The sequence below is a fragment of the Herpailurus yagouaroundi genome, unplaced genomic scaffold (genome assembly GCF_014898765.1).
Source record: "Herpailurus yagouaroundi ecotype Mexico unplaced genomic scaffold, PumYag 166, whole genome shotgun sequence".
NCBI classification, from domain to species: Eukaryota; Metazoa; Chordata; class Mammalia; order Carnivora; family Felidae; genus Herpailurus; species Herpailurus yagouaroundi.
Genome location: NW_024412407.1, coordinates 6,004,248 through 6,030,063, shown reverse-complemented (window position 1 = coordinate 6,030,063; position 25,816 = coordinate 6,004,248). Strand labels below are relative to the sequence as shown.

The 25,816-nt window shown below is 37.7% G+C and overlaps 1 protein-coding gene across 3 annotated transcripts in view; it reads right to left on the bottom strand.

The window, feature by feature from the left end:
• Window positions 1-19,204, bottom strand: part of CCNT1 (cyclin T1) — a 27,718-nt gene extending 8,514 nt beyond the window's left edge. The window contains exons 1-6 of one of the 3 annotated variants that reach the window (XM_040488292.1): window positions 18,277-19,204; window positions 16,189-16,270; window positions 9,113-9,241; window positions 5,867-5,927; window positions 2,886-2,948; window positions 930-975 (exon numbers count right to left, since the gene is read on the bottom strand). In XM_040488292.1, coding sequence (XP_040344226.1) covers window positions 930-975; window positions 2,886-2,948; window positions 5,867-5,927; window positions 9,113-9,241; window positions 16,189-16,270; window positions 18,277-18,437 — 542 coding nt within the window. In that variant the 5' untranslated portion in view covers window positions 18,438-19,204. Of the gene's footprint in view, window positions 1-929; window positions 976-2,885; window positions 2,949-5,866; window positions 5,928-9,112; window positions 9,242-16,188; window positions 16,271-18,055; window positions 18,232-18,276 lie in introns of those variants that run through there. The other 2 variants (XM_040488289.1, XM_040488291.1) reach the window with 2 other exon arrangements.
• Window positions 19,205-25,816: the final 6,612 nt, after the last annotated feature.

Here is a 25,816-nt window from a genome sequence, read left to right as displayed (position 1 = left end):
GACCAGGACCAGGACCAGGACCAGGACCAGGACCAGGACCAGGACCAAAACCAAACAGACAAGGAACTCTGTTATTTAAAATAAGGATCTATTAAAATAAGCTTCTTCTGAGAAGAAGCTTAGAACTTAAGGAAAATTGTAAGATTTTGGCTAAGTGTAACCCCTAAACCAAATACTTAAAACCCCCTTAAAATTATCTTGTCTCTTGCCAATCACAGGTCTGGTCCACTTAAAATAACGAATAGACAATCACTCTCTTAATTGTGAATGTGGCTAATTGATGGTTTACTTCAAAAATGTCTCCTATCAGGCTATAAAACTGAACTTCTTAGCCCCGGCAGTCAATAGAAGTTATCTTTGGTTTCCATGAACAATCAATTAGAGATGAGAATGAGCAAATAATTTGGTAATACAAGTTATATATTAATTATTTTAAAGCAAGAAAAAATAAAATTATTATAACTCTTTACACATATATATGCCCATTTATCTGGAATGGAGGAAGAAAAAGGAAGTCTTTTCATTATCATAATTATTGCAGAATCCTCCAAATTAGATTCTCAGTCACTGTCAATGAACCCCAAGTTTACCTAAACTTACAGAACTATGCTCTTGGATATTTTAAAGAAAGGTAAGACATGCAGAATTGAGTAGGCTACCAAACAATCAGTACTACATAATTATATTACCTTAGCAAGTTAAATAGCATGGAAATTTAAGGTACAATATGAAAACTGTATAGAAAAATCAACATTTACCAGAAAATTGTCTGTTATCACATTGTTATCAAAGATTCATCCTGGGTCTTTGGGTTCTAGTTTACTAAGTGCCAGACCTGACATCTTTCCACATAGCCCTCAAAAGGTGACAATTCCAACCCAAGTAAAGTCCTATCCCAAAATATAAGGGAAAAATATTAAAATATAAACCTGTTGGTTGCCATGAAGTAAGAAGTCTGTGCTAAGTCCTTGCTTGCTAAAAAAAAAGGGGGGGGCCCCCCCAAAAATTATTAGTTCCTTCCATTCTCAACAATTATTTAGTGAACATTTAATATTTCCATGTAGAGAATATCATAACGAATAAGGCAGACAGGGTCCTTGATCACCTGCTATTTAACATTATACCAAAAGTGACAAATTAGTTTTTGTGATTACAATAACTATGCTGCTTCCAGACCTAGGAACTCAAGCTTTCTACACACCAAATATTTGGGGTACTTGTTTAAAATGCAATTCCTGGACATCCTCCCTACAGTGTGACTCACTATGTCTGGAGAAGGATACAAGCATTTTTAATAGGTAACCCAGAAATTCTGATGCAAGAGTTCACTGAGAAATACTGAACTGGAAGATGAACTAATTTGGAGGCAAGATCAGAACCCAGAATACCTTGATATATTTGGTAAAAGTGATTTGTGCTTTAAAAAAAAAAAAAAAAAAAAAGGTTTTTAATGGAGTATCCTGTGATTCATACCCCAAATCATCAAATAACATGAATTACTGATATATCATAATTAAGGGGGGGAAAAAAAAACAATGACACATCCCTCTTTCCCCAAAAAACTTCTCTGGGTAAAATAAAGCAAATTTTAATCTTTCTTAAAACTCAGTCTTTTCAATATTAGCATGTATCTACCTCTGTTTAACCTTATCCTTGTTCAAAATAAACCTTCTTATGCTTTCAAAATATAAAGAACTTGGGGAAACTTTGGAAGGCAGCTATGCTCACCACTATACCACCACAACTCCCACAAGAAGTTGGGAAAACTTTGGGAATTTACAGATGAAGCACACATTAGCAAAATATAAAATAAAGCCGATTGTTAGTTTCATCTACAAAATGAAAAGGCACTCCAATGCACAAGTGTCTAGATATTGCTACTACTATTAAACTAAGTAAAAGGAACAAGGTTACTAGGTTAAATTAGAAAAAAAAAAAAAAGGAAGTCCTGCCAAGGGTTTGTCAATCATGGAAATAAGTCAAATAAACTCTACATGATCCTCTGAGTGGCCTAGGACAATCAACCCTAAAATCAAATTAAGATCACCACTCCCAAAATAACCTTAAACTATTAGATACTCATGATTTGACTTTATAAAATCCGCTCCAGGCTCTGAGAAACATCCTCAAGAGGCTAATTCTCTTTAACTGGAGAATTGTTCTTAAAAATTTTAAGAACCCAGGGCACCTAGGTAACTCAGTGGGTTAAGCATCCATCTTGGGTTCAAGTCATGATCTTATAGTTCGTTCAAGCCCCAAATCAGGCTCTGCACTGACAGCACAGAGCCTGCTTCAGATTCTCTGTCTCCCTCTCTCTGCCCCTCTCCCACACGCATGTTCTTTCTCGTTCTCTCTCAAAAATAAACATTAAAAAAAAAAAATCCTCGGGGCACCTGGGTGACTCAGTCAGTTAAGCGTCTGACTTCAGCTCAGGTCATGATCCCACCATTGGTGGGTTTGAGTCCCACCAACTCAACTTTAAAATCTCAAGTTAGAGGGGTGCCTGGGTGGCTCAGTCAGTTAAGTGTCTGACTTCAACTCAGGTCATGATGTCATGGTTCATGAGTTTGAGCCCTGCATTGGGCTCTGTGCTGACAGCTCAGAGCCTGGAGCCTGCTTCAGATTCTTTGTCTCCCTCTCTCTCTGCCCCTCTCCCACTTGTGCTCGCTCACGTTCTCTCTCTCTCCCAAATATAAACATTAAAAAAATTTTTTTAATAAAATAAAATCCCAAGTTAGAAACACTCATTTTGATTTAAACCAGACAGTCCTTTCAATTTAACTTCTAGCTAAATTAGCTGTTATATATCTGTCCACCATAAATAAATCATAGCCATTAAATGGTAAAACAATTTAAGACAACCGTTTCAAGCTGGGATTCCTTACCTCGAACGAGTTGAGTGCACTTTACCACATGTGTATGTGGATGATCAATTGTTAGTTCAAATCCTTTTAAAAAAATAAAATAACTAGTTAAAAAGCTAAAGATACTAGAGTCATTTTATACTTCTGAGTCATCATTAAAGGCCTCTCTCATTTTCCTCTCCCAAAAAGTGCTGTTCAGAGACTAAGAGGGTCACACAACATACACAGCATGCTCTTCTCTAAGACATATGATCTTCAATGACACTTATATTTTGAGCTAAATAATAAAGCTAATGCACTTTTAAGACTCCTGAGGAACCAATAATCTCTAAATAGAAAACACTTTTTCTAGGGACAATAGAATATAAGGTTAGAATAAACAGTCATTCAAGTAGTAACTTCTAAAGCTTAACCTTGAGAAAACATTTTAAAACCTATTCCTCTTGGGGCACCTGGGTGGCTCAGTCAGTTAAGCGTCTTGGCTCGGGTCATGATCTCACAGTTGGAGCCCCACGTTGGGCTCTGCGCTGACAGTGTGGGGCCTGCTTAGGATCCTCCGTCTCCCTCTGTCTCTGCCCCTCCCTGCTCATGCTCTCTTTCTCTCAAAATAAACAAACAAACAAAAAACTACTCCTTTAAAAAATTTTTTAATAAAATAAAAATAAACTTAAAAAAACGACTACTTTTATCTCAGTTTTGTTCCTTTTCAACATTCTAACTTATAATAATAAGTAGTAATCATTTATTTAATCCCAAATGGTCTTTACCAAAAATACTTAAGGAGAAATTGGTCTATAAAAAATTTTTAGTTTCTTTTCTTTTGCATATGTAAATAAAATTTTCTAGATACAATTAAAAAATTCTACTGAGAAATTTACATGATGTAAATTATTCTAAATGGATGACTCAGGCAAATTAAATCTTAGTGGCTTCCACATTAAAACATTAATAAAAATTTATTCCACCAGAAAAATATCATTGTCCCCTAAAATACGTTACTTTGAAGATAATTTAAAGTAAAAAGCTAATTAACATAAACTAACTTCAGAGATAAGCTTTGCAGAACTGTGTGTACAGACATGCAATAATACAGCTATACCAGTAACTTTCCAACACGACTCAGGAAATCTTCCCTTCCCAGAGAAGAGAAAAATAGCCCAAAAGAACTAAGAAAAAAAATCTTTGTTTTCCATATTTGGTAAGCTTTTAAAGGCAGTGTCTCTGATAAAAATAATAATAGATAATAGCATCATCAGCATTGCCCATCAACCATGATAGCTTGAATTTCTCCACCTCCACTTTGCTAAACACTGACTACCAATTTTAAAAATAAATGCTATTATCTAAATATGATGACAAACATGGGAATGCAAGCTGGTGCAGCCACTCTGGAAAATAGTATGGAGGTTCCTCAAAAAACTAAAAATAGAACTATCCTATGACCCAGCAATTGCACTACTAGGCATTTATCCATGGGATACAGGTGTGCTGTTTCGAAGGGACACATGCACTCCCATGTTTATAGCAGCACTATCAACAATAGCCAAAGTGTGGAAAGAGCCCAAATGTCCACTGATGGATGAATGGATAGAGAAAACGTGGTATATATATACAATGGAGTATTACTCGGCAATCAAAAAGAATGAAATCTTGCCATTTGCAACTACATGGATGGAACTGGAGGGTATTATGCTAAGTGAAATTAGTCAGAGAAAGACAAAAACCATATGACTTCACTCATATGAGGACTTTAAGAGACAAAACAGATGAACCTAAGGGAAGGGAAACAAAATTAATATAAAAACAGGGAGGGGGACAAAACAGAAAAGACTCATAAATATGGAGAACAAACTGAGGGTTACTGGCGGGCTTGCAGGAGGGGGGATGGGCTAAATGGGTAAGGGCCATTAAAGAATCTACTCCTGAAATCATTGTTGCACTATATGCTAATTTGGATGTAAATTTTTAAAAATAAAAAATAAAATTAAAAAAATATAGGGGCGCCTGGGTGGCGGAGTCGGTTAAGCGTCCGACTTCAGCCAGGTCACGATCTCGCGGTCCATGAGTTCGAGCCCTTGCGTCAGGCTCTGGGCTGATGGCTCGGAGCCTGGAGCCTGTTTCCGATTCTGTGTCTCCCTCTCTCTCTGCCCCTCCCCCGTTCATGCTCTGTCTCTCTCTGTCCCAAAAATAAATAAACATTGAAAAAAAAAATTTTTTTTTTAAATATATAATAACAATAATAATAGTAATAAAATAAATATAATGACAAACAGATCATAAAAATCTGTAAAGGAAAAAGTTCTTTAGTTTCTACCATTATTTATCAGAGAGTTAAAAACTGGGGGCGCCTGGGTGGCTCATTTGGTTAAGTATCGGACTTCAGCTCAGGTCATGACCTCACAGTTCATGAGTTCCGAGCCCTGCTGACAGCTCAGAGCCTGGAGCCTGCTTCAGAATCTGTGTCTCCCTCTCTCTGCCCCTCCCCCGCTCACACTCAGTGTATGTGTGTGTCTCTCTCAAAAATAAACATTTAAAAAAACTTTTTTTAAAAATTGGCCAACCTAGGGGCGCCTGGGTGGCTCAGTCGGTTAAGCGGCCGACTGGCTCAGGTCATGATCTCATGGTCCGTGAGTTCGAGCCCCGCGTCAGGCTCTGGGCTGATGGCTCAGAGCCTGGAGCCTGTTTCCGATTCTGTGTCTCCCTCTCTCTGACCCTCCCCCGTTCATGCTCTGTCTCTCTCTGTCTCAAAAATAAATAAACGTTAAAAAAAAATTAAAAAAAAAAAAAATTGACCAACCTTAAAAAGCAAATCATGAACCCAAATTTTAAACACCCTGCTAACTGCTACTCCATAGGTTGGCTATACCTGCACTCTCCACACTCCACAACCTCTATAATTTGCAAAAACCTTCAGTAGAAATTTTCTTCCTGTTTCCTATTTTGCAAATTTAAAAATATTATATTACATTCATTTTTTAATGTTTTAAAGAAAAAAAACTTACCTAAAGTCTGCAGAATTATGCTTTCTAATATCACCAGATCTTGAACTTGTTGCAGGTAAGCCTGCAGGTGAGAAGACAGAGAAATTATTCCCCAAAAAGGCACAATATATGAAGTGTAAACAATTCTAACACCCCTTCCAGGGAAACTAAAGCAACAAAAGGCAGGAATGGAGTTAGGAGGTAGAGTAGGAACTAAAATAGAATCCTTATATCTATTCAGCACAAATTCTCCTCTTAAAAGAAGAAAACAAGTGGTATACTGAGATATAACACTTTATTGATAACTGGCTACAGAAAAGGCACCAGAGATTTGGCTCATTTTCAAGAATAATATTTGTGATGCAGACATAGATAATTAAAAATACATGTTTTTCAACATCACCAAAATACATCTGTAGACCCTTCCTATAGTACTATAGGCAATATCAAATATTTGACTACTGATAAACCTTTGAGGTAGATTTCTAAAAATTATAAAAAGAGTTCAAAGGAAAAGGGAATAAACTAACAGAAAAAAACTCTCTCATATTTGTACCAGCCAATACTATAGCCACTATCCACACATGGCTACTGAGCACTTAAAATGTAGCTAAATTTAAATGTGTAATAGAATATACACCAAATTTTGAAGACTTAATTTTAAAAAATGATGCAAATTACCTCATTAATAAGGTTTTAATATGCTGATATATTTGGTGTTAAATTATATAAATTATATAAATTATATAAAAATCATTAAAATTTCTTCTTCTAAATGAATATTCCATTTTTTTAATGAAGATTTTAAATCAAATTCAACGAAATGTCAAAAATTTTTAATTACACATGGCTCCCATTATATTTCTATTGGAAAGGAATGGTCTAGACCTCTAGGAAAATGAGACTGAGGGAGGAGTTAGATCTATATACTGTAGTGAACTTTCCACTTTATGATCCTGAGGAAGTCCAGTAAGGACTTAAACTATGCCAGTTCTCCTCTCCATATAGTGAAGAAAATATCTTCTCCTAAGATTCATCATCTCATGAGAGCACTGGGTGTTGTATGGAAACCAAGTTGACAATAAATTATACTTACAAAAATAAAAAAAAAGAAAAAAAGGATTCATCATCTCATGAGGAATAGAAACTCAAGTGAGGGGCACCTGGATGGTTCAGTCAGTTAAGCGTCTGATTTGACTCAGGTCATGATCTCACGGTTCCTGAGTTTGAGCCCCACATTGGGCTCTGTGCTGACAGCTCAGAGCCTGCAACCGGCTTTGGATTCTGTGCCTCCCTCTCCCTCTCTGCCCCTCCGCCCCTCCCCTGCTCATATGCAGTCTCTCTCTGTCTCTCAAAAATAAACAAACATTAAAAAAATTAAAAAAAAAAAAAAAAAAAATCAGGTGAGAAGTTATATAAATACACTTTAAAGGGAAAAAAATGAGAATTATTTTTTTTTTTATTTTTTTAAAAAAAAATTTTTTTTTTTTTTTTGTTTTTTTTTTCCCCTTTTTTTTTTATTATTAAAAAAAAAAAAAAAAAAAAAAAAAAAAAAAAAAAATGTCCAGGGCAATATAAGTCTTTCAAGAAGAGCTACTGCTGTACCCAGAGAAAATGATGTCAAGACACTGCTATGCAAAACAATTCACATAATTAGGGGCTATTATCAAAATAAAAAGAACCCTCTCAAAAATAACTTTCTCCAATATGAGCAAAACACGCAAATTTATTTGATATAGGATGACTCATGCATCCATTGTAAGAGACAGAAGTAATCTAGTAACAGAAACCCATAGTTCAAATACTTACAAATGGTCAGACCTCAAAATTTCTCACAACTCATCACTCTCCAACAAGACTTTTTTTAAGTTTATTTTGAGAAAGCAAGAGAGCACACTCTAGAGAGAGCACACAAGCAGGGGAGGGGCAGGGAAAGAAGAAGAGAGAAGTTTCCAGGTAGGTTCCGTGCTGCCAGTGCAGAGCCCAACATGGGGCTTGAACTCGCAAACTGTGAGATCATAACCTGAGCCAAAACCAAGAGTTGGACACTCAACCATCTGGCCACCCAGGCACCCCCTGCACCCCAAAGAGACTACTAAAGCCAGGACAGAGTTTCCCCTCTTTAAAAAATGGAGGGTAAAAAAAAGCTATGTGCACATGCATAGGACAAAGGTCTGATAGAATATATACTGGAATTATAATCAGTAATATCTTGCTAAGAGGAAGGAAGATGAGCTTTAACTTTTACTTCAAATGATTCTTAAATGTTTGGATTCTTTTTTTTTTTTTTTTTAAGTTTATTTTTGAGAAAGTGCACCATCAGGGGAGGGACACAGAGAGAGGGAGCCGGAAGATCCAAAGCAGGCTCTGCAGTGACAGCAGAGAGCCTGATGCAAGGGCTCTCATTAAGAACTGCAAGGTCATGACCTGAGCGGAAGCCGGTCGCTTAACCAACTGAGCCACACGGGCGCCCCAAATGTTTGGGTTCTTTCATAACAAGCATATAAATCTTTTGTAATTTCTGTAAAAGTGAAAAAAAAAAAAAAAAGTAACAGGACTCATTTTTTTAAGAATTCACAACAAAAATATATTTGTAAGAATATTATTCACAATATTATACTGGTACAAAGTTGGAAATTATGTTAGCAGGCAATGAATGATTATATATGTACATAAGGAAATAAATTATCTCAACACTTAAAGAAAATGGAGAATAAGATGGGAAAATATTTAGGGGGCACCTGGGTGGGTCAGTCGGTTAAGTGACCACCTCTTGTTTCGGTCCAGGTCATGATCTCATGGTTTGGAAGTCTGAGCCTCATGCCAGTCCTTATGCTGACAGTGTAGAGCCTGCTTGGAATTCTCTCTCTCCCTCTCCCTCTGCCCCAATCTCTCACTCTCTCAAAATAAATAAATAAACTTAAAAAATATATATTAAAAAAAGAAAATATCTGGGATAATAATAAGTGAAAAAGACACACAAAATATGTACGTGTGTGGCTATTCATAGAAAAGCAGCTGGAAATAATGATTCACCTACATATCCGTGGTTCAAATTATATCTAAATAATATATTTTTTCTGTTTTCCTGTGTTTTCCAATTTTACTATAATGTATACAATTAACTTTTGCCATAAAGTTTCTGATTTTTTGTAAAGGAAAACACTGAAAGTTTAACAGCCCCCATTTGACTTCAGCAAATCAAAGTTACAAAATTAAATTATCATCAAGATAAAGAAAAACAGATATGTGTAATTAATCCCTTACCTCACTCCTAGTATCAGGAAGTGATTCCTGTGGATGGAGACAAGTATGTGCTACCTTGATGACGTGTTCCAATTTTTTTGGTTGCTCCTCTACTTTAGCTGCTAGAAATAAGGCCGCTGGAGCCACAGACTGGATGGAGAGAAAATAAATCGTATTTATTTCTAGATCGAAGGAAATCTAAAAAAGAACTAAGTCTCAAACCAAGTTCTTTGCCTGCCTCAACTTCATCACTTCTTGTTAATGCCTTTTCTTCTACTTAAAATGTCCTCCCCTCTCCTACCCATTAATTCGCATCCACTCCTGAAAACCAATCCTTCAACAAACTACCTACTTAATGCAAGAAACTACTAGGTGTAAATAGTTGGCTTTTCATTTAAAATAAAATTCTTTCTTTAAGTTTATATCATAGCCCTCTGTATACTTTTTTTTAAAGGAGTACACTGAAAGTAATTAGTGGTCGCCAGGAGCTAGAAGAGGACAAGAATGGGAGTGATCACTAATGCTTAAGAAGTTTCTTTCTGGGGTGATATAAATGTTGTGGAATTAGATCATGGTGAAGGTTGCACACCTTTGTGTGTTAACTGTACACTTTAAAACCAGCTAATGGTACACTTTAAAGGATAAATTGTATTTTATGTGAATTATCTCAAGTACACTTACATATGAGGGAGCACAAATCTCAAGGGAATTCAAAGAATATTATTACATTCAAGAGGCTATACAAAGAAAGCACTTAGGGAGGGAAAGAATCTCAAGCCAACACACAAGTAGACAACAAATTCAGTCACTAAACAATATAAGAGATTAGAGCAATAGGACATAAGTGTAGCCTGGTAGTGATCTAGAAAACCTCAGGAAGAATTCTTTTGAATCTTAACAAGAATACTTCAATGAATCAAAGATGGAAGTGGCAAGAGGCAGGAGTCAAAGAAATACAATAAATAATTTTTTACACAACTTAAATATCCACTTTACTGAGTAGAACTGACAAGCATTCTAATACTTATTTGTATCCCCGCTATCTGCTACTTTGCTAGAAGAGATTTTTATCCACAAATTCAATTCACAGTAACAATTCTCTTCCTTCATATTTGCTGCATATTTCCTTCATATTTGTATGGAGCCATATTTGTATGCAGCAAGCTCCATATACATACATTCCTAGACCTTAGGATAAGCAAAGCAGAACCAGAGGAAAATTGTCATGAACAAGATGTGGGGAATCAGAGCAGGAAGCACACTAAACTGAGTAGGTGACACAGATAACAGGATGTGGAACACAAAAGATCTTTAACAAGAGAGTGACACTAGGGGCGCCTGGATGGTTCAGTTGGTTAAGGTCCAATTTCGGGCTCAGGTCATGATCTCATGGTTTGTGGCATCAAGTCCAGTGTCGGTCTCTGTGCTGGCAGTGGGGAGCCTGCTTGGAATTCTCGCTCTCTCTCTCTCTCTCTGCCCCGCCCCCTTCACATGCATGTGCGCACACTTTCTCTCTCTCTCAAAAATAAATAAAATGAACATTAAAAAAACAACACACAAAAGAGTGACACTAAAGATTTTAGGAAAAAAAATGTATAGTTTAGGAAACATTTAGAAAGATATCTTTGGTCCCAGGAGGGACCAAAAGGAAGAAAGAATGAAATGCATTAAAAGGTAATTTAAAGGGGTGCCTGGGTGGCTCAGTCGGTTGAGCGTCCGACTTCAGCTCAGGTCACGATCTCACGGTCCGTGAGTTCGAGCCCCGCGTCGGGCTCTGGGCTGATGGCTCGGAGCCTGGAGCATGCTTCCGATTCTGTGTCTCCCCCTCTCTCTGCCCCTCCCCCGTTCATGCTCTGTCTCTCTCTGTCTCAAAAATAAATAAAAACGTTAAAAAAAAATTTTTTTTAAAAAAAGGTAATTTTTAAAAAAATTAATAATCCAGGTATTAAAAAATAAAGTTTAGAGTAGGAACTAGCAATACAAATGAGGGGAAAAAAAACACAGGCATGATTTTAGAAAATTAATAGGGTTTCACTAAACGTATGTATTTGCATGCAGAAAAAAAAAAATCCTAAAATGGTAACAGGGTTATCTCCAAACAGTGTAAGAATATCATCATTTCCTCCTTTACTCTCGGTCTTCTTTTAATTTTATGATGATGACTGCGCACCAATAGAGACATAAAAACAGTTAACACTATAAAAATTAACAGGACTTTATAACTGATTTGAAAAAATGGAAAAGAACTACTTAATGACAATACTAAGATTCTAAGCCTACAACTTTGCCTTCAAAGAGCTAAAAATGTATTTGAAAGGCAGAAACTAAAACATAGTATACTAACAATAACTAAGAAGGCAAGATAATAATGAAATGACTACAAGAGATAAATTTTAATCTAACTTTTGTGCAGTCAACCATGTAAATACTCATTGTTCCTCATGGAATCACTTACCAAGCCAGTTTATCAAAACATTTTCCCATTAAAGGCAGTTTCTAAGAGGAATTCTTATACTAGGTAAGAGTTTAACATTTTCTCCATTTTGTTTTATTTAAGTTTATTTATTTGAAAGAGAGAAAGAGTGAGTGGGAGAAGGGCTGAGCAAGAGGAGAGAGTGAGAATCCCAAGCAGGCTCCGCACTGCCAGCGCAGAGCCCGATGCGGGGCTCGAACCCATGAACCATGAGATCATGACCTGAGCCGAAGTCGGACGCTTAACCGACTGAGCCACCCAGGCGCTCCTACATTTTAACAGAATAAAAACGCTGGGGCGCCTGGGTGGCTCAGTCGGTTAAGCGTCCGACTTCGGCTCAGATCACGATCTCGCAGTCAGTGAGTTCCAGCCCCGCATCAGGCTCCATGCTGACAGCTCAGAGCCTGGAGCCTGCTTCCGATTCTGTGTCTCCCCCGCTCTCTGCTCCTCCCCGTGCTCACACTCTGTCTCTGTCTCTCAAAAATGAATAAACATTAAAAAACATTAAAAAAAATAAAAATTAAAAAAATAATAAAAATGCCACTTAATATTTGTTTGCTATGTACAGGCATTTTGTAAATTAATTCATTTAAATCTTATTAATACTCTATGAGACAGGCACTGTTACTGACTCCAAAGAGATGAAAAAACTGAGGCCTATGTAACTTACCCAAAGCCATAGAACTAGTAAGCAGTGCAACAAAAATCCAAATCTAGACAGGTCTGACTTCAGAGCCCATCCTCTTAACCACTAAGCTTGACCCCTTACGGATTAGCTAATCAGAATAAAATACACATAATCAAATCAGTTAGTTATCAAAATACAACACCCACATTTTACAATATATGAAATACAACATAAACACACATACCAAGTTGGTCACCACTAATTTTATATTCCCCCATTTGAAAATATTTAAAATAATACATATAGAAATTCAATTCATAAGGTTAAATTTCTTCTCAAAAAGAGAGTAATGCAATGCCAGAATTTAAGTAAAAATAAATCATTCAATCATGTTCACTAAAGAAATAAAACTTATTTCCATTGAAAGGCAACCTCTCTATCTTCCAGAGTGTTTGAAATATATTTTATCTTGATATAAGTGATGCAAAATACAATAATGCAAAAATTAATCAAGTTGCACACTTCAGATTTTTATGCTTTACTGTTCAATAATTTTTTTAAAAAAACAAATGTTTAAAAAGCAAGAGCTCTAGGCTCCAAAACACTGAAAAATGAGAAAAGTACCCACAACATGTGAAATACAGCTCTAACACATAAGAGCTCATATAAATTAGGAAATCAGGACAAAAGCGGGACAAAGGGAATCAACAATTTTTAGTCAATTCTTCAATTTCATAAGAACAATTACCAATAGGTGTAAGAAACTCAACTTCACTAACTGAAGAAATGTAAATTAAGAAAATAATTTAGGACTACCTCTATCTTGTTCACCACTGTATCCCAAGTGCTCAACAAGTAGTTAAAACTTGGTATTTCCTGATGTAATGAATAGAAGTTCTGATGTAATGAATAGAAGTTATTTGTGATGAAGCAGAGAAAAGGATCCTCTCTTACAGTGCTATAAACAATGCATACTGATATAATCTTTCAGTAGGGCAAACTGACACAATGAAACAATGTATACTGATATTATCTCAGTAGGGCAAACTGACATAAAAATTTTTCAAATGCAGTCTCCTGGATACAGCAATTTCACCTATAGGAATTTATATTAGAACAATCACATAAGTCACATACTATATATGTACCAATTTTATGTAACACTATTTGTAATTAATAAACTAGAAACAACCCAAGTATCTACCAATAGGGAACTGAAATAAATTATAGTAACTACACAAATAAATACTACGTGACCATTTAAAGTATAGTTGACCCTCAAAAACACATTTGGGGCACATTTGGGGTTTGGGGCACCTGGGTGGCCCAATGGGTTAAGCATCTGACTTCGGCTCAGGTCATGATCTCCCAGTTTGTGAGTTCGAGCCCTGTGTCAGGCTCTGTGCTCAGAGCCTGGAGCCTGTTTCAGATTCTATGTCTCCGCCTCTCTCTGCCCCTCCCCCATTCACACTTTCTCAAAAATAAACAAACATTAAAAAAAAACTAAAAAAAAAACAAACAAAAAAAAAAACAAAAAAACCCCACGGGTTTGAACTGTGTGGGTCCACTTATATGTGGGTTTTTTTCTATAAATATAGTCCAGTACTGTAAATGTATTTTCTCTTCCTCATGATTTTAGTATTTTCTTTTCTCCAGCATATTTTATTGTAAGGATATGGTATATATAACGCAAAAAGAAAACTATGTGTTGACTGTGTTATTGGTAAGGCTTCTGGTCAACAGCAATCTATTAGTAGTTAAGTGTTTGGGGAATCAAGAGTTATATGTGGATTTTTGACTATGTGGGCGTCAGTGCCCCATCCCCACCCTGTTCAAAAGTCAACTGTAATGAAAAACCAATACAAACAGATAGAATATACTGTTAACTGATAAAAGCAATTTGCTTAAGAGTATAGTAAGAAATGATTTTTTTACTAGAAATAAATAAATACCAGTATATTTATTAAAAAATGTCCAAGACCCGAAATAACAAAACATTTATCAGTGGTTACCTCCAGAGGGTGGGATTACAAAGGAGCTTTCACTTTCCACATTATACATGTCTTTCTTTCCTACTTTTTTTTAAGTTTATTCATTTATTTTAAGAGAGAAAGAGGGGCGCCTGGGTGGCGCAGTCGGTTAAGTGTCCGACTTCAGCCGGGTCACAATCTCGCGGTCCGTGAGTTCGAGCCCCGCGTCAGGCTCTGGGCTGATGGCTCAGAGCCTGGAGCCTGTTTCCGATTCTGTGTCTCCCTCTCTCTCTGCCCCTTGCCGTTCATGCTCTGTCTCTCTCTGTCCCAAAAATAAATAAACGTTGAAAAAAAAAAAAAAAAAAAAGAGAGAAAGAGAGTGTGCGAGTGGGGAAGAGGCAGGGAGAGAGAATCCCAACAGACTCTACACTGCCAGCAGTGAGCCCAATGTGGGGCTTGATCTCATGAACTGTGAGACCATGACCTGAAATCAAGAGTCAGACCCTTAACCAACTGAGTCACCCAGGCACCCCTACATTATACATTTCTATATTAATTTTTACCGTATTTATTACCTTTGTAATGGTAAAAAAAAAAAAAATAATACCATGAAAAATGCATGGCAGCTTGACTGGACAAATATCAATGCTACAATAATGTATGATGTGATTTATAATTTGAATTTCAACTTATCACAAGTAAACTCTTAAAAATTAAGATATTAAAGGGTGATATTTTTGATCTGTTAATTTTCAAATGTGCCTAAAATCAATTCTCTAGAGAGAAACAACAATCCCAAATTTAAACTCACTGGATTTTGGGAAAGGTCACGCCATCCACTAGAGTCTCTCTATATTGAATAATTATCAAATCATATTCAAATTTACTGAAGGTGCTTTGGAGGATATACAGAAAAGTGAGTCTCTGTCCTTGCTAAGCGTATAATACATAGGAAGTAAGGAAAAAATATACTTTACCATAATAAAAGAGAAGACATTTAGAAAACTTTTAGAATTGGCAAGACAGCTATGGACTCTGTCTTCAAATTTCATTCTTTATCCACACTGCCTTCTATTCTAGAACTATCAGATACCCTCAATAAATGCTTTTCTCTGTCTTAGTTTGCTCCTTGCAATCAGAGGTAGGGCATGGTTGCACGTAAAAGGTCTACTGATAGGACAAAGCCAAGCTGACTGGATAATTGGCAAAAATTCGGAACACTTAATCCACAGATCCAAAGGGTTTCCTGTGAGTATGCCAATATCTTACAGGAGCAATATCTAGCTTCACAGATTCTCTTTCTATGGCATTAAAAAAAAAGAGGTCAAAGCTATCATCCTAAGGACAAGTCTTGAAAACTTTTCCACAAAACATAACCTTTCTTTAAAAAAAAGATGAAATATTTGACTCACAAATCCATACGAAGTATTCATCAGGTTTAACCCTATTACCTTGTGATTTTATTAAACAAATAGTCTTACCTGCAACCGGGAAATCACTATGCACTCGCTTCCAAGTCACTTATAATAATGTTAAATAGGACCATTTCAGGTATCAAAACTGAAAATAGCACTATTTACAATTCTGTCCAGAAAAAAAAAATCCCTTTACTACTATTATTCTCTTTTTCCTGTCTTAAAAGTCACCCCCCAGTCATCACATAATGTGCCTTCCCTTCCCAACTGGTCACTGAATCATTTACATTCACCAGTTTTCCTGTGACTATATTATTATCTAGTATTTCAAAAATTACACTTAAATTAAGCATTGTTTCCCCTTTAATGCTCCTCTCCCATCCCCAAAATGCTAAGTTTAAGTGTTCAATAATCTTTTCATAGAGAATCCACCTATTCTAAGGATACACTAAGCCTACCAAATAACTACCAAAGCAGGAAAAGTGGAAGCATTGGATTCAGTGTGGCACATAATGATCCCATTGAAATCCCAGTTCACCAACAAAGATCACAAACACACACACATGTTGGAATCAATCACGAAAGGATTACACATACAACAAAATACTTACATTTCGATGGAACTGTGTAAAGGACTGAATCATGTAGAATCGATGCATGTATACTATAGCAGTGTTGATAGTCAATTGTGAGCTAAAATGTTCGTTAAGGCCCCAAAACAGACTGCCAGCACGATTCCCGAAAATACAACCTGTATATCCTCCCAAAAGGACCATGCAGCCATGCACAATACATGCTTCTAAAGGAAAATCATACATAATTTTCCAAATTAAAGAGCAAATCTGTTTTCTTTCACCAAGTTATTAATCACCAATTGACACCTAACATAATGCCTTACATACATACAACAGATATTCAATATAACAATATGCTAAATTGATACACAAGCAAGCTTCTTAGCACATGGGGATCAAGAAGGATATAAAAAATTTACCTAAGACCTAAACCAGTCACTTGCCTCCTGAAAATCTTGCAGTGGTGATCCATTAACTCAGGGTATCTCTTCACATGACTTACAACATTACACCTTCCGTGATCCAGGCCCTAGGTATGTCTCCACTATCTCCTCACCTTCTGACCTCTAGAAATTAACTTTCCACTCCCACTTGTCTCTGGCAACTAATAAGCCTTTCCATATGGTGATCCCTTGGACCAGAAACACTATGGAATGATTTTATATTCATTCACTGACAAGAAAAAAACTTAAATGCCTTTACTTCTAAAGCCCTCAGAAGACAATGTGGGTTGTTATTCAGAGAAAAGGTCGTCATCCCATGACGGCAACAACCTTAACAACAACACACATATAAAAAAGGATTAGATGTATGGAAACAGAATTTAAATCAAAAAAAAGCTTAACTCAGTACTGAACTGATGCTTAGGAAACAAATTGGATATCTGCAACAAAGAGGACACTTCTTTTGACAGGAGCACAACTTTAAGACACAAACATTACAGCCAGCAACACAATCCACTCAGAAACACACTTAACCCAACACACTTAATCCACTCAGAAATAATTTTCCACTCTCAGACTTTAAAACTATATACACTTGGGGCGCCTGGGTGGCTCAGTCGGTTAAGCGGCAGACTTCGGCTCAGGTCACGATCTTGCACTCTGAGTTCGAGCCCCGCGTCGGGCTCTGTGCTGACAGCTCAGAGCCTGGAGCCTGTTTCAGATTCTGTGTCTCCCTCTCTCTGACCCTCCCCCGTTCATGCTCTGTCTCTCCCTGTCTCAAAAATAAACAAACGTTAAAAAAAAAAAATTAAAAAAAAAAACTATATACGCTTTATCTGTTACAAAATGAGTATATTTTCTAACAAAAATACTTCAAGTGAAATAAGTCATTAAGTTACCTGATCTTTGAAATGCAAAGAAAATACACATTAGAACTCTGAGTAATTTAAAAACCCAACATTTGTAAGTGCTTATTTATTTAAATGCTTTTTTAAAACATTAGATCCTTGGGTCTGTATCCTTACGAACAAGAAACTGACATCCTTCTTTCCTCTGAAATTCTATAGTTTTAACAGTAGCTACCATTTGAAAATCTAAATACCACGCATTGTGTTGGGCACAGAAACTACACGCAAAGGGTAACACTCCATTTTACAGACGAGAAAACCAAGAATTTGACAAGTTTCCTAAACAGCTAGTAATTGGGAGGAACGGATTTTGAACCTAAGCTGGGGCATTAATTCTAGGTCACCCTTTCTTTATAAGCCCTTCAGGTCTTGAATTTCTCAAAACTCTCTTTAAACACTAAGTTCAAGAGGCAGCCATCAACAGTGAAACCTCTACCAAAACCTTAGGGCATAGCGGAAAAGTACAATCTGAAAGTCACCAGACCAAGAGACCACAACACAACGAAAAGGGACTAGGAAAGGCTGGTTAAAACACAAAACTGCGAAGGATACGAACTCCCAGCAAGGCTGATGGCACTGGTGAGCGAGCGGGAAATTAACTCCGCCTCGCTTCCCTCGCGCAAACACTGAATTTGAGGCTGCCCCAACGCAGGTTCTACCACCTAGACATTCAGCCCCTGCCTCCCTCTTCCGTCCCTGACATAGCCTGAGGCCTGGACGCCCGAGCTAGGCGGGTCTGACTCCAAGGCCGGAGGCCTAGGCCGCAAGGATACACGTTAAGACGTTGTCCCATGTCCTGGAGCAGATTGGCCGCCTGCTGGCGAGAAGAAAGTTCTTTATCTGGGTCCAGGCCAAAACGACGGGACGGGCTGTTTTCCAGCTGTTCTCGAGTAAAATACCACCGTTTGTTGTTGTTCTTCCTCTCTCCCTCCATAGTGCTTCAACCAGAAGGCAGCGGCGGAGGCTGCAGCACTTCCCAGCGTCACCTAAGCGGCGACACACATCCGCTGTGCGGGGGCAACCGCGACGTGACGAACTTCCGCTGGAGGATGGACGGCTAGGTTGTGACAGGCTTCCGCAAAGAAGGACTAGATAAGGGGTCTACTTCCGGAATGGACCTCACGACAGCCTGTAGCCGAATTAACAGCCAGTAGGCAACCAGGAAAGACCTTGAGTCTAGGACGCAGGCGCCAGTCATGTGACCCCTGGGAGGTAGGGTGGGGTTAGAAGTTCTCGTTTGAAACCCCATCTCCTCCCGCGAGATCTGGGTTTATCCTTCGCGTGGTGGAAGAGGTGGCGGGGTAAGTGTTGTGGCGGGCGTAGGCGCCCGCCCACGCGCCCCTCGGTGGTTCTTCAGAGAATTTCGTTTGTGGTGGGGGTGGAGGTATATAAATGGTGCCGATTCTGAACTTGACAGAAAACAGGTGAGACTGTCGAAAACTGAAGAAAGTAATCAAAGAGAGTGACCCTATCATATATCGTAGTATAAAGCAACAAGAAAGCTGTTACGTTGTTGGTAACAGTGTAAACTACCCATTTACAAAGCCGCTTTACAACATTTATCCAAAGCCTTGAAAAAATTCCTATCCCTTGCCACAGTGATTCAACATAACGGAATGAAATGAAATGAATAGTGTTAATGAATTTAGCGATTATGGGGCGCCTGGGTGGCTCAGTTAGTTAAGCTTCGGACTTCAGCTCAGGTCATGCATGATCTCACAGTTCGGGAGTTCAAGCCTTGGGTGGGGCTCTCTCAGCACAGAGCCTACTTCCATCCTCTGTCCCTCTCTCTGCCCTTCCTCCCTCTCAAAAAAAATTTTTTTTTAATTTAGTGATTGCTATGTTCCAGGCGCACTATTGACTCTTCATTTAAAAGGCCCAATATCACTACCAAGAGATAGTAGTACTTCAGTCCTCGTTTGGTGGACGAATGAACTAAAACTCCTTCATTGTGGAAAGCTTCCACCTCCACATAACACACGCACAAGTTTGTAAGTCCTTGTCCTCCGTCGAGATATACTCCAGCTGTACTTAGCGTCTTTGTGCCTCTCGTATAAATGGAAATGGTAATAATAGTACCTACAGGTTGTGAGAAGGATTAAATGAAGCTATAATTAGTTAAAAGCCTTTGTAATAGTACCTGGATCATAGGAACATAGAAAACATTGATTAGATGTTATCATAGTGTTTATTATATTAAAATTGAGGGCAAGGACAATGCCTTCTTCATCTTTGTGTCCATAGCACTTACTTAGTGCAGTCCTGGCCCTAGTAGTCAATAAATATTTGTCAAATAAGTGCTCACAACACCCTACAATAAAGAAACGGGCTCGGGGAGATTAAGTAGTTTGCCCTACACTACACTGCTTATAAGTGTAAGTTTTTAAATCAAATCTAATTCCATAATTCTTTCCATTCTAGTAAACTGTATTCTTGCTTTTCTAAAACACTCAATTTGCCTTAATTAAATTGGTATAGATTTAGATCCTTTGTCTTTTATAATATTTTGAGTTTCACCATTTTAGACGTGGCTGTTCTCACTCAGTTTGATTCTAATTCATTCTCAGAAGTATTTCCTTCCATTTCAGGCCCTTCTCTGCCATCTACTACCTACAGTTAGTATTAGCGACATTTTACTACAGAAAAACTGAGGTTCAGGAAGATTTAAGTGACTTATTTCAGGTTATAACATTTAAAAAAAATGTATGATTTTAAACTTCTGATATCACAGACTTGTGTCTTTTAATAGAATAAGCATTTTTTCAATTATGTAGTCATTATATAATCTTTTAAACAGCCAAAATTATTTCTCCCAGAACCGTCTTGCCTGTTTCTCTGACCTATGTTTGGTTCTCTATTTGATCCCTTGGATTAATGACTCCATTTTGAATTTGCTATCCTGGCTGAGTATACCAGTCTTCCAAGAAAAAGTTCTGGTATCTGCTAAGCTCTAGGCAATGCAGGTGGTAATCAATGCCTTGCTACCCAGGCATACAGAACTCAGAGAAAGGAAATATTCTTTGAAGATAAATATTTGAAAGTAGGCAGCAATAATAATAATTGCTAAACACGAGTTTTGCATCAGGCCTGGATTCAAATCCCAGCTCTTTTTTGTTGTTGTTGTTAACCCTCAGCCATTTTTAAGTGTGCAGTTCCATAGTGTCAACTGTAATCACATTGTTATGCAACTGGTCTCTACAACTTTTTCATTTAGCAGAACTGAAACTCCATACGTATTGAACAACTCCTCATTTCCCTCTCTTCACACCTCTGACAACCCCCATTCAATATTGTGCTTCTATGAGTTTGACTGCTTTAGCTATCTCATATAAGTGGAATCATACAGTGTTTGTCTTTCTGTGACTGGCTTGTTTCGCTTAGTATAATGTCCTTAAAATTCCCAGCTGTTCTTTTAACTAGCTGTGTGATCTTAAATGTTATCTCTGGATCCTGATGGGACACCATCTGGCACATAGTAGGTATTCAGTGCATGTTTATTGTCAAAATAATGTTAACCTTCAGGTCGTCTGGGTGGCTCAGTCAGTTAAGCATCCAACTTCAGCTAGGACGTCGTCTCATGGTCCATGAGTTCAAGCCCCACCTTGGACTCTGAGCTGACAGATCAGAGCCTGGAGCCTGCTTCAGAGTTGGTGTGTGTGTGTGTGTGTCTGTCTCTCTTTGCCCCTCCCCCACTCATGCTCTGTCTCTCTCTCTCTCAAAAATAAGTAAAAACATTTAAAATTAAATAAATAAATAAATAAATATAAATAAAAAATAATGTTAACCTTCAGATAAGTTGCTCTGAAAGAACAATTGACAAAATCTTAAACCAGAGGAATTTTCCTTTTTTTCTCTTCTTTTTTTAATTTAAATAGGACCCTATTTCCTATAAATGAAACCCATCAAGCTACTCTTCCTCATAACTAGATTAATCTTGTTCTGAATGTAGGATTATACCACATCGCATGGTTTGATCTTATTTTTCATTGTGCTTACAAATGTTGTATTTCATCCACGTTGAACATTACCATCTACTACTGTTAAAACAGTTTCTTTCCAGGACCCCTGGGTGGCTCAGTCAGTTAAGTGACTCTTGATTTCGGCTCAGGTCAGTATCTCACAGTTCATGAGATCGAGCCCTGCATCAGACTCTGCACAGACAGCTCAGAGCCTGCTTGGGATTCTCTCTTTCTCTCTCTCTCTCTCTCTCTCTCTGCCTCTCCCTGCCCCCCACTCTCTCTCTCTCTCCCTCTCTTAAACATTTAAAAAAGAAATTTCCCCCCCAAAATTTCCTTCTAACATTTGTATAGTCTCCAAATTAAAACATGAAAAGATGGTGTGCCATTTGTAACTGTTCCTAATTCCACATTCAGTTGATGTCACTCTGATAGCTTGAAATTTGCCATGGTGTGTGGGTGTTCTGGTAAATTATTAACAACTAGCTATCCAGAAAATAATTATATGTGTACATATATGTACATAAGTTTATACATAAACTTACCAACATAAAAGATGTGTAGCACACAATTTCTAAAAAATAGAATATACAATCTTTATCATAAATTTCTTTTTTTTAACGTTTATTTAAACATTAAACCAATGTTTATTGAGACAGAGAGAGAGAAACAGACCACAAGTTGGGGAAGGGCAGAAAGAGAGGGAGACACAGAACCCAAAGCAGGCTCCAGGCTCTGAGTTGTCAGCACAGAGCCCGACGCAGGGCTCAAACTCAGGAACCATGACATCAAGACCTGAGTTTAACCGACCGAGTCACCCAGGCACTCCTACAATCTTTATCATAAATTTCTTATAGCCAGTTGATTCTCACAGAATACTTTAACCCAGTTTTGCTGAATTCTTTTTTTTTTTTAATGTTTATTTATATTTGAAGGAGAGAAAGACAGAGCATGAGCGGGAAGGGGCAGAGAGAGAGGGAGACACAGAATCTGAAACAGGCTCCAAGCTCCGAGCTATCAGCACAGAGCCTGATGGGGGCTCCAACTCACAAGCCATGAGATTATGACCTGAGCCAAAGTTGGCCACCCAACCGACTGAGCCACCCAGGCGCCTCCAGTTTTGCCAAATTCTTGTTTTAAGAACTAACCTGTGATTTCATTTGACAAATGAGAATAGTTTTGACTATTGGTTGACATTTTCATTTATGTTAATCAATAAAATAAAAGTGAAACAATGAGACTTCATGTTGGAACTCCACTTATTTTCAGTGACTTAAGCAACATTTTTGCTGACTTGGATAATAGTTTTTGAAAACTTGAAGAATCTTTCAATTTTTTGAGCTATTGACAATTTAATGGCTATAGACATGATATACTTTTTTGTGTTTATTTTTTTTAATATCTTTATTTTAGAGAGAGAAGGAGACAGTGGGGCAGGGGCAGAGAGAGGGAAAGACAGAGGATCTGAAGTATGGTCTATGCCAACAGGAGAGAACCTGATGTAGGGCTCCAACTCATAAACCGTGAGATCATGACCTGAGCCAAAGTCAGAGGCTTAACCAACTGGGCCACCAAAGTGCCCCAACATGATACACTTTTAAACTTAATCTACATTAACTTACTCTCTTATCGCTTTCTTAAGTCTAGTCAACAAAATAAATAAATCAAGCTTTTGTTTGTAGCATTTGCCAATTCTGTATTGTAAATTCTCCCATTATGGCCAATTTCAGGCTACAAATATGACATCACTGAGCATGAAATTGGGAAGAGATGAACACACCATCACGTAGTATTTCCTCCGTATAGATAACAATAGACAGGGACTTCTGGTTTCCAATCTGATATGTAAAGAGCTTGGAAGTCATTGCCCCTGTTCTCATAATAACAAAAAAACATGAACAAACTGAAAATCAACAACCCTTGTTAGATCCAGCAGAGAACTGACATGACAGGGCAAACCTCCACCATAAAAACTAGAAAGACAGAATCAGAAGAGGCAGAACAGAAACTCATGGCTTACTGGGAGCAAAAACTACTTTTGAAACCAGAAACTGATAGGAATACTTGGGCAGTTGACTAACTGCTGGAGACTGCACATAGGCTAGATTGAGAGATTGAAACAAAAACAAAAACTCCTGAAGGCCCCCACATTTTCATGAGTTTTACCTCCAGGAGCCCCATAGGTCTTACTCTGAAGATTGGAGAAAAATCCCCTCATCCTTCTGGCAGGGAGAGAGAAAAAATACTTGGAAATAGACCCAGAGCATTCAGTTCTCCTTAACAAAGGCCTGTCCTCAATAGTAGCTACTTAACAGAGCCTAACCAACATAGGAGAAGGAAAATAACCAACTCCAGCCTCCTCTAGCCTTCTGGTTTCACCTAAGATGGGGGTGGGGGAAGGGGATAAGTTAATAAGCATTTGTGAAGGTCAGTCCAGGGAGGACACAAACTCACTAAAATACTGAGACCTGACAGGATTATAAAACGCTTCCCCCGGGGCACCTGGGTGGCTCAGTCGGGTTAAGCGGATGACTCTTGTTTTCCGCTCAGGTCATGATTTCACAGTTCATGAGTTCCAGCCCTGCATCAGGCTCACCACTGACAGTGTGGAACCTGCTTTGGATTCTCTTTCTCTCCCTCTCTCTTTGCCCTTCCCCTGCTCATGCTCTCTCTCTCAAAATAAATAAACTTAAAAAAAAACAAAAAACAAAAAACACTTCCCCAGCTTCCCCCTCTTATCAACACATCAGTAGATCTGTATAATAACAGGATTACAATGGAAGGAACTACAAATTCAGACCCTATTTGAGGAGTCTGTAGGTAAACCCAAAGACAACATGGGAGACAGAGACATCAGAGGAAATTTTAGCCTCTGACAGGTATAGCCATAGCAAACAGGAAATACCAGCCGAATTCCCAAACAGATAAATATAAAACCCCCATTCCTTTTACCCAATATATCACATCTAACTTTCTACAAAAAGATTATAAGGCATACCAAAAGGCAAAAAGTACTGTTCAAGAGACAAAGCAAGCATCAGAACCAGACTTTTGATAATTTTGGAATTATCAAACTGGGAATTTAACTGACTAATATGCTAAGGACTCTAAAGGAAGAAGTGGACAACATGCAAGAACAGATGAGTAATGCAAGCAGGGAGATGAAAGCTAAGAATCAAAAGGGAATGTTAGAGGGGCGCCTGGGTGATTTAGTCGGTTGAGTGTCGGCTCTTGATGTGTGCTCAGGTCATGATCCCAGGGTCATGAATTCAAGTGCCACATCAGGCTCCATGCTCAGCATGGAGCATAGGATTCTCTATCTCCCTCTTTCCCTCTCTCCCACTCCTACTCTCTTTCTCTAAAAAAAAAAAAAAAAAAAAAAAAAAATTACAAAAGGAAATATCACATAAAAAACAATGTAATAGGGGTGCCTGGCTGGCTCACAGTCAGTAGACTTTTGATCTTAGAGTCATGAGTTAAAGCCCCATGTTAGACCTAGAGCTTACTTCAGGGGAAAAAAAAAAAAGAAAAAAACACAACTGAAGAACACCGTAAAGGAAATGAATGCCTTTGATGGGCTTATCAATACACTGGACACAACCAAGTAAAGAATCAGTGAGTTTAAAGATATGTCAATAGAAACTTCGCAAACTGAAAAGCAAAGAGAAAAAAGAATAAAAACAATATCTAGATACAATACATATAAATAACTTCATAAGCCTATATATAATAGTACAATGTAGTATAGGAAGAGATGAGTTTTTAGTATCACTTTTATTTTTAATATCGTTTATTCAATTGTATGTTTAGATACTTTTTAATAGTGGCTTGTTTAACAACGAGCTTGCAAAATTCCTGAAAATTTAACAGGCAGCTAAAAACTAGTGTGAACTGATTGAGCACTCTGCTTGAAATAGCTTAAAGACTCATCAGAAGTACCATATTTACATTAAAATACTGTCGTTTCCATCATATGCTAAACACTATACTGAGGAAATTGGCATGTATTATCTCATTTAATTCTCAATCTATGAAGTAGAATCTAATCTCAATTTAATTCTAAATCTATGAAGTAGATACCATTGCCATTTTAAAAAATAAAACAGAGGCTTAACCTATTCAAAGATCCCAAGAATATGGCAAAACTAATATTTGACCCCAGGTCTGTGCTCTTTCAACTCGCTGCCTTCTGAAACTTACAGTACACATAAGACTGGGACAAGAAAAAGAGTAACTGGCCCTTGATTCCTCCATTTTTCTGAAGTTATTTAGCCCACTCCCACTCCAGCTCTACATTGAACCCATAAATCCTGTCTCCTTAGATAAAGGGAGTGTCAGTCATAGTAATTCTTCAGGG